The sequence below is a fragment of the Colius striatus genome, chromosome 1 (genome assembly GCF_028858725.1).
Source record: "Colius striatus isolate bColStr4 chromosome 1, bColStr4.1.hap1, whole genome shotgun sequence".
NCBI classification, from domain to species: Eukaryota; Metazoa; Chordata; class Aves; order Coliiformes; family Coliidae; genus Colius; species Colius striatus.
This window is the reverse complement of record NC_084759.1, coordinates 66,826,677-66,840,022: the sequence shown is the minus strand read 5'-3', so window position 1 is coordinate 66,840,022 and position 13,346 is coordinate 66,826,677. Positions and strand designations below refer to the sequence as shown.

Below are 13,346 nucleotides of genomic sequence, written 5' to 3'. Positions count from 1 at the left end.
CTTCAAACAAGTGAGCATTTCTCCAATAGCTCAGAATGACTTTTAAAGATGCAAAACTTTCAGCCACCTTTTAAACACCTCATCTTTTAAAATTAGAAAGAACGCTGGTAGATACTTCTTTGAAATACAGATGTGCATATATGCAGACACACGTGTGTGTGTGTATTTTCCATGTGCAATTTAGGAATTCCCACTTGTCAAGCATCTGCTCTTTCTGCACTTCAATGAAAGCAGGGTGAGGTTTTTCCTAATACCGGTTTTTTCTTTGTGTAACATGAACAACTAATTCATTGAGCCCCTCCTGTGCCACTCAAGCCCTCTTTCACACAAAATTTGGCAGTTCTCAAGCATCTGGTGACAGCAATGTTACATTTTAACGTTCTGTTCTTTGTATTTTAGAGAAATCAGAATGCTCTGACTACTGCCTGTTACACTGTTATATAACGCTTATTTAACCTGAAATCAAAATGACAATCAACAATGACAACCTCTCCATGCTGAAAAGTAGCAAAACTCCTACAGCTGCTGGAAGGACGAGTTGGCTTAAGGGGAAGCAGCAGCAGAGAGGGAATTCTGTTAATAGAAGGGTGAGTGAAAAACCAAGAACACAGCTCAGGACTGTCTTATAAAAGATTCACGGAGAAAGTATATAAAATTAAGGGAATAAAAAGTAATCTCTTCTTCTTTCTTTAACTGTTGCTGTTGAATGAACAGCACATGGGAGAAACCGGTGTCTGACTTAACTGCAAAAAACGGACAGCAGCTGTACTTCAGGTTTATGAGTAACCACCTCCTGACCCGTGCATCCACATAAAGTATCTCCACGCCCAGCTTAATATATTCTCCAACAGACAAAGCATATTGAGTCAAGCAACCTGAAAGTGTTTCATTCACCACAAAAGGCATTCAAATGCAGCCACCGTTTGTTGTTCTTGTCAGTTCTTTATTGTTTTTCATCCTAAAGACTAGCACATTTACAGCATACATGGAGTGGATGAAGTAGAATATATATAAAACAGTAGCCATATGTTTATGATATATTAATAGCGCCCCAAAACCAAATAAATAAAAATATTTCAATGCACAAAGCTTGGCAAATACAGTCGTGTTGGGACAAAACAGTGTTGTATTATACAATAATTTTACATGTAGAAATGAAACGAAAGGCAACTGTGCTGTAGGTACTTTCACAGAACATACACAGAACATACTTGGCAACAGTTTTCTCTTTTTTTTTTTAACCTTTGTATGTTTTATAATTTAAAAAAATGTACTCAAAAAAAGAACATTAGACAGAACTTCATTTTACAGTAATCCTCAGATTCGCCTCTCCTGTGCAACAGAAAAGCTTACTCCACCCCTCGTGAAGCGTCCCATGTGGTTTTCAAGTTTCACAGTTTTTTCCTTTTTGATGAACTCCTCCAGATCTGACTGTTCCTTTAAACAAGCCCCTCGGTGTGCATGGACTGACAATATATCAAACGTTAGCTGGACAACAACGTTTTACATGTGAGCATACTGAAATCAGAGTATTTCAAACAAAACGAAGCAGTGCTTTGAGGAGACCGGTATTCCACCACTTTAAAAAGGTGAGCAAAAAGCCACGCACACACAAAGTTCAGCAGCTTCTCCTGACTACATAGGTAGACAAAAATAAATACAGGATAGCTAAGCTCTAGAGTAGATCTAATGATTGTTGGCCACAGTCTACAAGAGTGGCTCCACTAATTGTTACCATAGAGCTCTCCTCGGTTTTTTTTCTGAAGCTGGACATTGGAAGATCTTTAGTGTAACAATACAGGACTTTAAATACAATTAACTATGTTTGAAATATACAAAATAAAATTACCAACTCATAAAAACTAAGGGGTATAAAGAGTATAATTTATACAAAAATAAATGTAGCATTTAATAACGGGCCAGGGACTGAAGGTTGAGCAGAACTAATGCAGTAACGTGTCTAAAGACACCCCCACTGGAAGGTTTTTCACCGTACATTTGTTTACATATTAGCAATAACACAAAGTAACAGAAAATCAACATTGATTGGCAAACAGGGTTTGTAAAAAGTACCTGGGACAGGTACCACAACACATTGATTTTGCACAAGAATTGTGTGTCTCGTTATTCTAGAGAAGCTGAAATAACAGTTAACAACCTCGTTCAGCAGAACTCTCTGACCCGGGTATGTGACATGCTGCTCAGTGTCAAACTGCAAAAAGCAAAATGCAAAAACTGCTAGACCTGTAACCCCCAAACCTACATGGGAGCAGAATGAACATGGCTGATTGATAGAGCAGTGACAGCACAGACAAACATCAGTGAGAGTGAGAGGGAGAAAGAAAACAGCCATATACTTACCTGGCTGTTGCTACTCTCACAAGACCAAATGAGCAGATTTTTGTCTCCTAAAACTTACATCCTTAGACACCAAGACAGAAAGGACACAGCGTGCCAAAAGAAGATGGCTAAAGATTACTTAATCCTACTAAAATTGGGAAAGTAATTTTTAGCTGCTTTTTAAAAAGCTATCTTGGTTTCGAAGGCATTCTTTGGGAGATCACTTCCCAGGAGACCTCGCACAACACATTAGCAGTAGCACATGAGAGGTTCCCTTCTATCAGCACGGGGCATCTCTGCCTTCCTCAGGAATACCCTGAAACAGTCATACTTCCCCAACCCCCATCCCATCACAGAATGGTAGGGGTTGGAAGGGACCTTTAGAGATCATCTAGTCCAACCCTCCCTGCAGAAGCAGGTTCACCTAGATCAGGTCGCAAATCAGATTGTGAATGTCTGCTCAGGTAAAATGCAATTTTGGTTATGAAGCAAACGGGGACGGCATTGGGCACTTTGAGCATTTTGATATTGATGTGGGGAGAAAAAAAGAAATCACACACCAATTAAAAAAAAAAGGTAACCTCCCCCCAAGATGCTAATGCTTACAATCCAGAAGTGCTATAAAAAACCATGGCTAAAAATGTGTTAATTAATATACAGTACCATGGAACATACCGAACATGTCGTGTGCATCATCCGCAACATGCTCTTGCCGTATAATGGGGAAGGGCAAGGAGACTTGTTGCTGGCTTTAATGGTTAAGCATCATTATCTTTCTGGAACACTTTTTACAGTCAGTCAAGATGTGTGCCCAGGTCCTTATCTGCCCAACACCGCAGGAATTTAGACAGAACTAGAAACCAGACCTCGTATGCCTGGCCTTCGATGTATCGATAACTTCCTATATGGAGATGGCATCCTATAGATACAGTAAAACAATTTATACTCCTGGCTTTTATTGTGCTGATCATTTACAAGTTAAACTTCTGGTTTTTGATTGTGACAATGCATTCTACGGTTATCAGACTCTCTAGGATCCAATCCCTTTCTATTTACAACTTTTAACTCTCAGTTTTAAAAAGTTTATGAAAAGCTCAATCCCAAGTCAACTCAGTATAAAAAGACGTTGTGTGAAACAGCTGCCTAAATGCCACTCCTCAAGTCCTTGCCCATCCAGGAAGTACCTAGCTATTTGCATATAGGTAATCATTAAGTAGCACAAGATCTGTTCATCTTACATACACTGAAGGCTATTTAAACGGGCAGAGAGTCGTCACACTATTCTCAAGCTAAGGTGTCAGAATAATTGTTACTATAGACTCCGATTCTGTAAGTAACATGCTCCGTATAACCTAGCGGAACGTACAAAAAGGTTATTTATCTCTTCTGGATGACAAAGTCATGTTTTAATCTAGAGTGTATCCACACGTTTTAATGGAACAGCAATTAGAGGACAGAGTATATGCTTATGTTTCAACTTTTCCATAAGTTCCTTCTGGAGGCCTGTAATACTTTGGGAAAGCCTTCAGTTGCAGGGAATTAAACGCATACTTGCGACATCCAACATTCTTCATTGTATTTTCTCGCCGACAACCCTCACTGGGGAAAAAAAACAAGCACAAAAAATGACAGCAGTAAAAAGGGGAAAAAAAAAAAGAAGAAGAAAAAAAGAAACAAAGAAAAAGAAGACTTAAACTAAGATGAAATGAACTGGTTATTCTACAGCATTAACAAAAAGCTGGTTATATTTAATGAGCGTTTAATTAATTTGCCACTGCAAATAGTAAAAATGATGAGTCATCATACAATGCTAGTAAGAAGCACACAGAATGGACACATGCTATGTCTGGTTGCTAGTTTTGCATTTCTAAAACGCAGCAGTGAATCTACTGACAAAGTCCTTTCCCGACGGTTTCATGTATTTCAGGGTACACCGGTGTGGAGTCCACACGTCGCTCCATCGCACAAGGGATCCCGAGATTACTGCTCACAAGCAGTTCTGCTAGTTTATTAGTATATTAAGCTGAAAAAGATAAACTGCTGTTCCCTCAAGTAAAAGCTCTCAAGTAGTTCTATTGTTCCCTGTATGTAAGTATTATTAGTACTTACTTAAAGATTAGAGGTGATACAAGAATAATGACTTTCCAGTTACTTCTGCATGCATAAACTGACTTGAAAGCCAACACCGTCTAGAAAAAGGTCTTAAATCACAAAATAACAGCTTTGCATGGGTGCAAAAGCAGCTGGCTGTGCTGACAGCCATCGCCCCAACAAAACCAAGCTGGGTGTAGAACTTAATTTTTACCCAGTGTTTTGGTATGACTGCCCCACGTTACAAAGAGGTTCTGTGCTACGGTAAAAAAAACTACTCCACTTATAAGGCCTCTTTACACTTGGAAACCTACTTCACAGTTCCTTTGATTATATCCAAAGACAGACATACAAAGAGGAAGCACTATCTTTTACACATAGGTATTAGAAATCTATTTAGGCTTGCAGGAGAATGTCCCTGATAGAGAATTGAAAGCTAAACAATGAATACTAGAAAGAACTTCATGGCAAAGTGTACAGTACCCCATCTTATGGTGGAAATGGCATCTCCTTCCTTTCCTAGGGATGGCTGCGGCATCTACCAGGCACACTATGGTCATCTGAGTCAAAGGAGGGTTCGGGTTCTGGTTCAGTTTGAAAGCTCTCTTGCTCTCACTGGCCTCACAGTTCTTATACTTTTTGGTTAATTAATTTGACTGTAACTGTCCTGTTACAGTCCACTCAGTTTAACTCCATAAACCATTGCAACTTTTCGCTCTAAGAAACAGTTTCAATATGTTTGAAATTTGTCTCTGGAGCACATTCTGTGACTGCTTTTTGTGGAACGGATCATACCCAATGAAACTATCATTATATCATTGTTTTGTGTTTTACAGAACCCTCACAGAGGCTGTTGCAGTCTAACAGGCTCATCAAAAATTTGCACAAATTGTAGGTCATAGTACTAATAAAACCAGTAAGTTTAACCAGTGAGTTAACTAAACATGGGGTGCCGGATGAGCATTTTCACTCCAAAGTGAATCATTCAGCTCAAAGCCCATTCCACTGCACCTGATTATTGCACATGTCCCTCTATGGCACAGGTGGGACATTGAACATGATGTATTTCGCACACCGTTTCACATGCCGTGTTTTTTCTCCTGAGGACACAATAAGCAGTACACACCTACAGCCTTTTAAACCAGATTGCCTGAAGGAAAGCAAGGACCAAGCTAAAAAAAGAAAAATTAAGATGAAAACTTGTCCCTAACAAAGTTTAAGAATACAACTGACATTGTTTTAAAAAATCCTAGGCTCTCATTCTAGATGGATTTAAGGGTGGTCTTACTGCAGCCCTAGTGGTAGTCATGAGCAAAGCCTTCATGTCTTATTTAAACAGACCAACAATCTCAGGACGTTCAGTGGAGATATGTCTACCAAAGGTAATTACTTTCACATCTAGACTGAACCAGGATACTCCTCACATTGCAAGAACAAGGCCACAGTCCAACTTGACATCTGTGTGCTCTGTAAAAAAGGCAGATTTTGGTCCCCATAGCAAATGAACCAGTGCTAACCAGAAAGAAGAGATGACTTGTACAGAGACAGAGTGGTGCTAGAGATCAGCACAGGACGTGGATATGTCCAACGGCATCATATCATGACTTTAAACCTTATCAGCAGTAAGGATTTACCTAAATCCATTGCAACTAAAAATAAATAGGATACATGCTTTATATATATATATATATCTATAAAAATACATACATTAGTTTTGGGTTTTTTTCCTTTTAAAAACGAATTTGGAAGCATAGTGAGGAAAAATACCAGGAGATAGCGTACTGTACAGTCTGATTTCATGAAGACACAAATACTATCCCTCGCTCTTTTTTTTTAGTTAGAATATTCACCAAATTGAGGATTTTATTCTAACAGTGCTTTTTCTTTTTTTTAACTTCACCTCTCTCAGTAGCTTTCAAACTCCATTAAAAATGATAATAAAAGCTATAGCTACCTATGCTTTTTGAGCAATTTAATAATAGTAGAAAAGAGAAATCACAGTACTAGAAGAGCTCTCCTCAGAAGCCCAGCTCTCTGTCAACACAGGCACCAAGCGAAGTAAATCCCTTCATGAATTCAGCAAACTACATTAAATGAGGTTATGCTTTTTTGATCAGCTATTGCTATTGACAAGCTCTCTGCATCAACAAAATCTTTCAGTTTAAAAAGGCCTCTCCCAGTTTCACGTTCTACATAAATGATGATCAAGTATGCAATTGTTCTACGTGACTACACCAGGTGAGCCGCTTTAGCCTCACCCCTTAAATAAATGTTACCTTAAACATCATTCGTCTATCTCTAAGTCACCATCAACATGGTAATTTTTTAAAGCTGTCCAACACTTAAAAAATGGAAACAATGGTAATATTTAGTCTAGTGTAATTCAAATAAAGCCCAATGGAAAACCCTCAAACCCACCTACTAAAGGAGCTATAACGGATACCTCCCTCTTCCTGCCTGAAATATTAAAGAACAGCGTCTTTAACTTCTAGGATGACAATGACCCTGTTTCAGACTAAGTTCTACGACAGAGCACCTGAAACAGATAATGGATCATTAGCAGGCTAGTGCCAATTACATCCTCTTTCTAACCCCAAGTCATTACGTCTTCAATACATTACAAAATGCAGATCTACAAACAGAACAAAGTAATTCTGCATGCAGCGCATCGCAAGTTGGTTTTTGAGTGGGTACACTAGTCTATTAGCACATACTTAACCATGAGAAAGGAACAAGACTATGGCTCTACAAACCATTCAGGAATGTAATTTGGATATTATGCTTTGAAATGAAGGTAGAAATTTGTTTATTTCTTTAAATAGGTTTCTCAGAATTTCTTATAAACCCCACCCGTGTTTCTATTTTTTCTCTTCATATCTCGTAAAAATGAAAGGCAAGATTAGCATACACCTTAAATATACAAAAAGATACAAATTCTTTTTTTCAGACAGAGTTCCTTTCTCTGGAATACATGAAACAAGTAACACAAAACTATATTTGGTAAGAGATCTTCAGGCTGGCTAAAGTAACGAGGTAACAGGCCAATGTCAGACTATGTTACAAGCACTGAAAGCAGAACAATATAATTGAAAGTTTCAATACAATTCCTTCTGATAAAATAATCTGCTGTATATTTACAGTTTAGTACAATAGAAACATAAAATTGTAAGGCATAATAATAATAATAGTAATATAATAATTCTTGGCAGACGATGCTATGACACATTCTTTTGTCCAGCAGGTACCAAGTGGCAATATACATTCAAGCACTTTTTTTTGTGTGTGTGTGTGTTTGGTTTTGTTTTTATTTTTTAACCTTATCTTCACTTGCAACGTAATCTGGCCACCAGGTATGCTATGCTCAGAAACAGCCACACAATCAGTAAATTGGGGCTGAGAGCTAGCAAAGGAATAGAGTAGAGGAGGCTGGGATCTAGTCTGAAATCTCGGATGGGCACCAAGCCACTCAAGTTCTTCTGGGTGACTACCTCCCGTGTTCCAATGCTGTGAAAAGGAAGAAGGTTGGGAGGAAGGAAAATAAAACAGAAAGAAGACGGACATGCAAATGAATGTATAAAAAGAGATGGCAACACAAGATGGTCAAGGAAATGAAAAAACATGGAGGAAAACACAACAAAACCAAAAGATGAAGTAAAGAAAGAGTGGAAAAACATCTCAAAAATATGTATCAGCACAATTACAGAAATAAGGAGAGGGAAAGAGAATAAAAGAGAAAAATAAGAAAGAAGTACTGTAGTCTACTGAAAAGAAACACATGTAGGTTGAACAAAAATGGTTTTCCATGTTCATTCTTTCAGATTACTAAGCAATAATATCCCATGCTGCTCTGCCATGCTTCCGCATGCTGCAAAGATAGTGGAGCTCTGAAAAGCAAGCTGAACATGAATAACCATTGTAGTATTTGACCCTTTCAAACATCTTTCTGTGTAGGCTGCAGTGAAATAGTTTAACCTCTAGACTCCCTGCTCAATATGTAAACAAAAAAACCCCCTTCAGATTACCCACTTATTTTTCTGCTTCAACATCAATTCAAGTGTGTATCAACGCGCTTTCCAAAATGCGTGTTTCTGACGTGCCTCAATCTATGCCCATGAAGACAAGACACGCTGCACAGCCCACCTCAATTTACTCCATTGCTTTGAGCACCAAAGGCCTGCAGTGGAGAACACTTCTTCGGGTAACCTGAGGCTCTGTAGTATGGCTTTTCATTTTGGATCACTCTTGTACCCTGTGCAGTTCAACCACATTTTTAGTTTACAAGGCAACAAGTAGGTGCAGCTTGTAAGCCTGGTCCTGTTAGAACAAGGCAACTCAGGCCATCCATAAAAGGTCATACTTAATCTTGCTGGTTGCATAGTACGGTTAATTAATCAACAGACAATGTCTTGGAAGACATCAAAGATACCAAAGAAAAATAGTCTTCAGATGCTGAAGACACTCCAAGTCAAATGGAATTAGGTGGGCAGGGAACTACACCAACTGCATTTCTGATCTGGATTAAACACATCCAAACTGTTGATCAAAATGTTTTCTCTCCTGGTGCCTACACTGGATAAGGGCAGATTGCATCTCTGATGTCTGCAAATCCCAATTATCTTTGCGGGGGGGAGGGGGGTGGTGGTGGTGGTTATGTCTATGAGCAGGAGAATCAGTACGTGGAAACCTAATGTTGACCAGAAAGCAGTGCAAAATGGCTCAAGAGAATAGTCTGAAGGATGAAGGGTGGTTTAGGGTATAGTTAAGGAAGTAAAAGAAAGAGGGAAAGAAGGAAGAAAGGCTCAAAATGACAAGGTGATGTTATGAACATCACATGCCACACCTCTACCCTTAAAAACTAGTATCAAAGTACTCAATTCTATAGACATATGCACAGACGTGTACAGTAGGAATGGAGGCAAGATGCCTTCCTTGTCACTGTTGGCTCATGTAGATGCTTAAGGGGTAAAATGTCACTTTCTGGAAATACTAAATATACCAAATTGTATGATGTCTTAAATCAAAACATTCATCAGCAGATCACCTCTAGGAGAAGAGCAGGGTAAAGACAGAAAGCCAATTCCCTGCTAATCTATCTTGTGTACAGGAACCCTCTTTGTGAGCCCTCCAGCCACAATGGTGGTTGCCTTGGGGAAAGCGTGCATAAGAAAAGGCAAAAGACTGCACTGCAGTGAGGAGCAATGGGAAAAGATGTGACAAACAACCCTGTGAGCACCAAAACTGGAGAAGGAGGGCAAGAGGTGCCTCAGGTGCTGGAGCAGGGATTCCCCTGCAGCTGTAAAGATGACTGTGATGGAGCAGATACACACACTGCAGCATGTGGAGGACTCTGTGGTGGAGCAGGTGAATATTTGCTGAAGGAAACTGGAGCCCATGGATAGCCCACGCAGGAGCCTGTTTATCCTGAACGACTGCAGTCCATGTGAAAGACCCACACTGGAGCTGGGGAAGAGTGCAAGGAGGAAGGAGCAGAAAAGCTGTTCCAAACACCCATTCCCCATCCCCTGGGCACTGCTCAGTATGGGAAGGAGGTAGAGGAGTTGGAAACAAAGGAGTGAAGCACATGGTCCTGGGACAAAAGGGTTTGTGGTGGAAAGGTGTTTTAATTTTTGTCTTTGTTTCTTACTATTCAAATCTATTGGCAAAAGAATTAATTTTCTCTAAGTCAAGTCTGTTTTGCTTGTAAGTGGCAAAGTCACAGTCTTTATCTCTTTATCTCAATCCACAAGCTTTTTCAACATATTTTCAACCAAACTTCTATCTGTGAATTTCTACAAGAATCTACAATGAGTGCTTAATTTTCTCTCCCTGATGTCCATGCTCACTGGACATAATTAACATAGATACATAATTATCACAAGACTAGGAAGGAAGTCTCTGAGAACAAGTAAGTGGAAACTAACACCTCTGAAGACCAAAGTCACATGGAAGAAGAGAGTGCCTTCTTAATGCTTCAAGAACAGTGTAAGCAAGGATGCTGTTCTTCTCTGGAAAGCTACCAGTAGAGAAGAGATTAAATACTTTGAGTCTCACATCTTAATAGTACTTCTTCCCCGTCCTTCCAACTGCCTCAGAGGTCTTCAAGGCTGAACCAAGCCTTCCTTCCCCACTACAGTTATATAAATAAAAGATCCAAGTTAAGTGAAAAAGGAAGTTTTCTGAATGTCCTGGAAGTAAATTGTTACCCTTTCGCTTCCTAAGTTTTTCATCTAGGTGGGGTCATCCTGTCCAGGCTGCAAAGGGTTTGGGTGGAGTTGGACTTCTACATATTTGTTCTGTAATTCTGCCTCCCTCGTTAAGCTTCATTAATTCAGGGCCATTGTCCCTGAGCTGAATTGGCAAATAATTTTAAAACTACAATCACCTACCCCAAAGACCAATGAAATGTGAGGAAGAAAGAGTTATGGGCTTGAAGAATGGTCTAATCTTAGTATTCCTTCAGGACTGCTCAATATTTGTTCCGTACAAGGTTTCTTACTCAAAGACTTAACAGAAGAAAAGTCACATCTTTCACCTGTCATAGCAAATCCCTGATGTTGCTAGAACAGACGAGCCAAAAGTTTTGTTTAAATTGGCCCTCTTTCAATATCCCTGTGCAGATCAACATAAAGCAATGCATTTCTTGGGTCAATATTTTACCTCATCCTGTGTGATATTAAATTGGTAGTCTGAAGGTCGAAAACAACTTTGTTCTTAACCTCTGTGTCTGCTGTGTCCACAAATGCATTAAAAAACCCCTCATTGACTCAATAACTAATTTAAAGAAAGTAACAAGACTCAGTATTATACTTGTTGCATTTTTACTCTTACTAAATAAACAACTGTGCAACAAAGCCTTTTCTTTTCAGATGTGTAAGTGGACAAGTTGCATAATTTAAATAATGACATTTGAGAGCCACTTAGCTCCATTTTAAGTTAATAATTTCTTCCTCACAAAGCTGTTCCAGGTTTTGTTTCTAGTATCAAGGTTTAATTAGTCTCTGAATGCAGACTTCACATACTGTATTAACTCTGTAACAATGCTGTAGAAGTGCAGCAAAAAAAGTGACAATAAAAACTTCCAGTGACATCCAATGAGATGTAGGTATAAAAGACCAAATTATTAGTGTAAGAGGCTGCAAGAGTTACTGAATGAGACACTTTCCTGCAAGGTAACTGAAGAGTAAGAAAGGGTCAAACAGCAAAAACATACAGAAAGGATAAGAGAATTGAACACTCTAGAGAATTTGGTGAGAAGACACACAGTACGGTACATTTAGTAAGAGTGAATGTTGAAAAACAGGACTGAACAGCATTGTTGAACTACATTGATAGAGACTAAAGCTAGATTTCTTATCCTTTCTTTTGGTATGTGAGTTACGGAGTTTTCCAGCAGTGCTTGAAACAAGGCATTTGAACAACAGTAAACAGATTTTCTTTTCTCTCTTTTTTTTTGTTCTTTTAGCACAGTGTTTAATTCTGCAAACATCTCTGCTGCTTCAGAATACAGAACATCATTATATTCATAGGACAACGGCACATTGACACATTGTGATGAAATTCGGTTGCAGTATTGTGAAACACTCATACTGACATTTCACCCAGTGAGCAGCGCTTCACTGCTAAAGAATACATGTGGTAAACCAGTGCAAACTGCAGGTGTCTATGTTTCCAAGAATCAAAGATGGGTCATCCATGAGAGATCTGCCTGATCTAGGACTAAGAAACCCAGTGCTGTGAAAGTTCGAGTAATCTCATCATTAAACAACCTTCAGAGAAGCACCAGTTTCCTGTTCTGTAAGCTCAGCGTTAACTGAAAACACATTTTACATGCTTCTCTGAAAACTCTCAGTTCACTACTGAAAACTAAAGCCCATCTGATACAAACCTGGTAACAACCAGCTTTAGCATACATAATTCTCCATTACATGCAAGGGAGGGATGAATTCTGGCAGCGAGTTTGCAGTTTTCTGACTGTGTTTTACTTTTCCCCTTTCTGACAGAAACAGAGACCACCGCTCCTTGCAGTTTGCATGGTTCCTCGTTTAGGAATAAGTAACACAGTCAAACTCTTACCTCCTCATACACTCCAGAGCCTGGGTGAAGACCTGTGGAGCCATTCCATGTTCATGCTGTAGGATCAAACACTGCTCCAGGGTGACCGACATGGCAGTCCTATCCTTGGCACTTTTACAGCTTGTAAATCGAACACCATTTAGTCTGCGGCATACCTAGGAACAGCATACACAATTCATCACTCCTTCCTCATGCATAAGCTTCTGGCAGAGAACACACCCGCACTTCTCCTTAGACATACACAAAAGTGGCGTGGCACTTGGATATCAAAAGTTGTTTGAGGGAGCAGAACTTCATTGCATGAGCTGTAGGGAAAATACTGATGTGGAAAATAACACTTTCTCTCTCCATGACTCACTCTAGAAGAGGTTTAACCTGGTAGCATTTCCCAGCTACATGTGAGCAAATGAAGAATTTCAAACACATCAGTAATAAAAAAAAGATGAAAACACATTTGCATACAGAAAATTAGCTGAGCTATGCAGAAATGCTTAGATTAATAAATACCTCAGCAGCTTGCCAAAGGATATCAACATTCTTATTTTTCCTTGCGTGTACATTTTGTCCTAGAAATCTTAGCAGTTCAGGCAGGCACGTCTGACTACGAGATCGAGGTAGACCTAGGAAACAAAGGCAGCTCCACTTATTTATCTGTATTCAACACTTCTACAAGGCTCAAGTTATATGGAAATTGTTCCTATGTGCCTGTTGCAAACATAACAGTGTTTTCTTGAAACTGTAAAAGCTTTAAAATATCCACCCAATTCTTAATTACCTAATACCATTAAAAAACAAAAATTCACATTTGATTAAAGGCAACTGGAAATACACAGTCAAGTTAC

General features: G+C 39.2%; 1 protein-coding gene across 10 annotated transcripts in view; it reads right to left on the bottom strand.

Annotated features, from left to right (window-relative positions):
* Positions 1-922: 922 nt before the first annotated feature.
* Positions 923-13,346, bottom strand: part of INPP4A (inositol polyphosphate-4-phosphatase type I A) — a 128,882-nt gene continuing 116,458 nt past the window's right edge. For all 10 annotated transcript variants that reach the window (XM_061997931.1, XM_061997990.1, XM_061997964.1 and 7 more), the window contains 3 exons: positions 13,012-13,124; positions 12,505-12,659; positions 923-3,939 (listed from right to left, as the gene is read on the bottom strand). In XM_061997931.1, the coding sequence (XP_061853915.1) occupies positions 3,807-3,939; positions 12,505-12,659; positions 13,012-13,124 (401 nt within the window). In that variant the 3' untranslated portion in view covers positions 923-3,806. The remainder of the gene's footprint in view (positions 3,940-12,504; positions 12,660-13,011; positions 13,125-13,346) is intronic.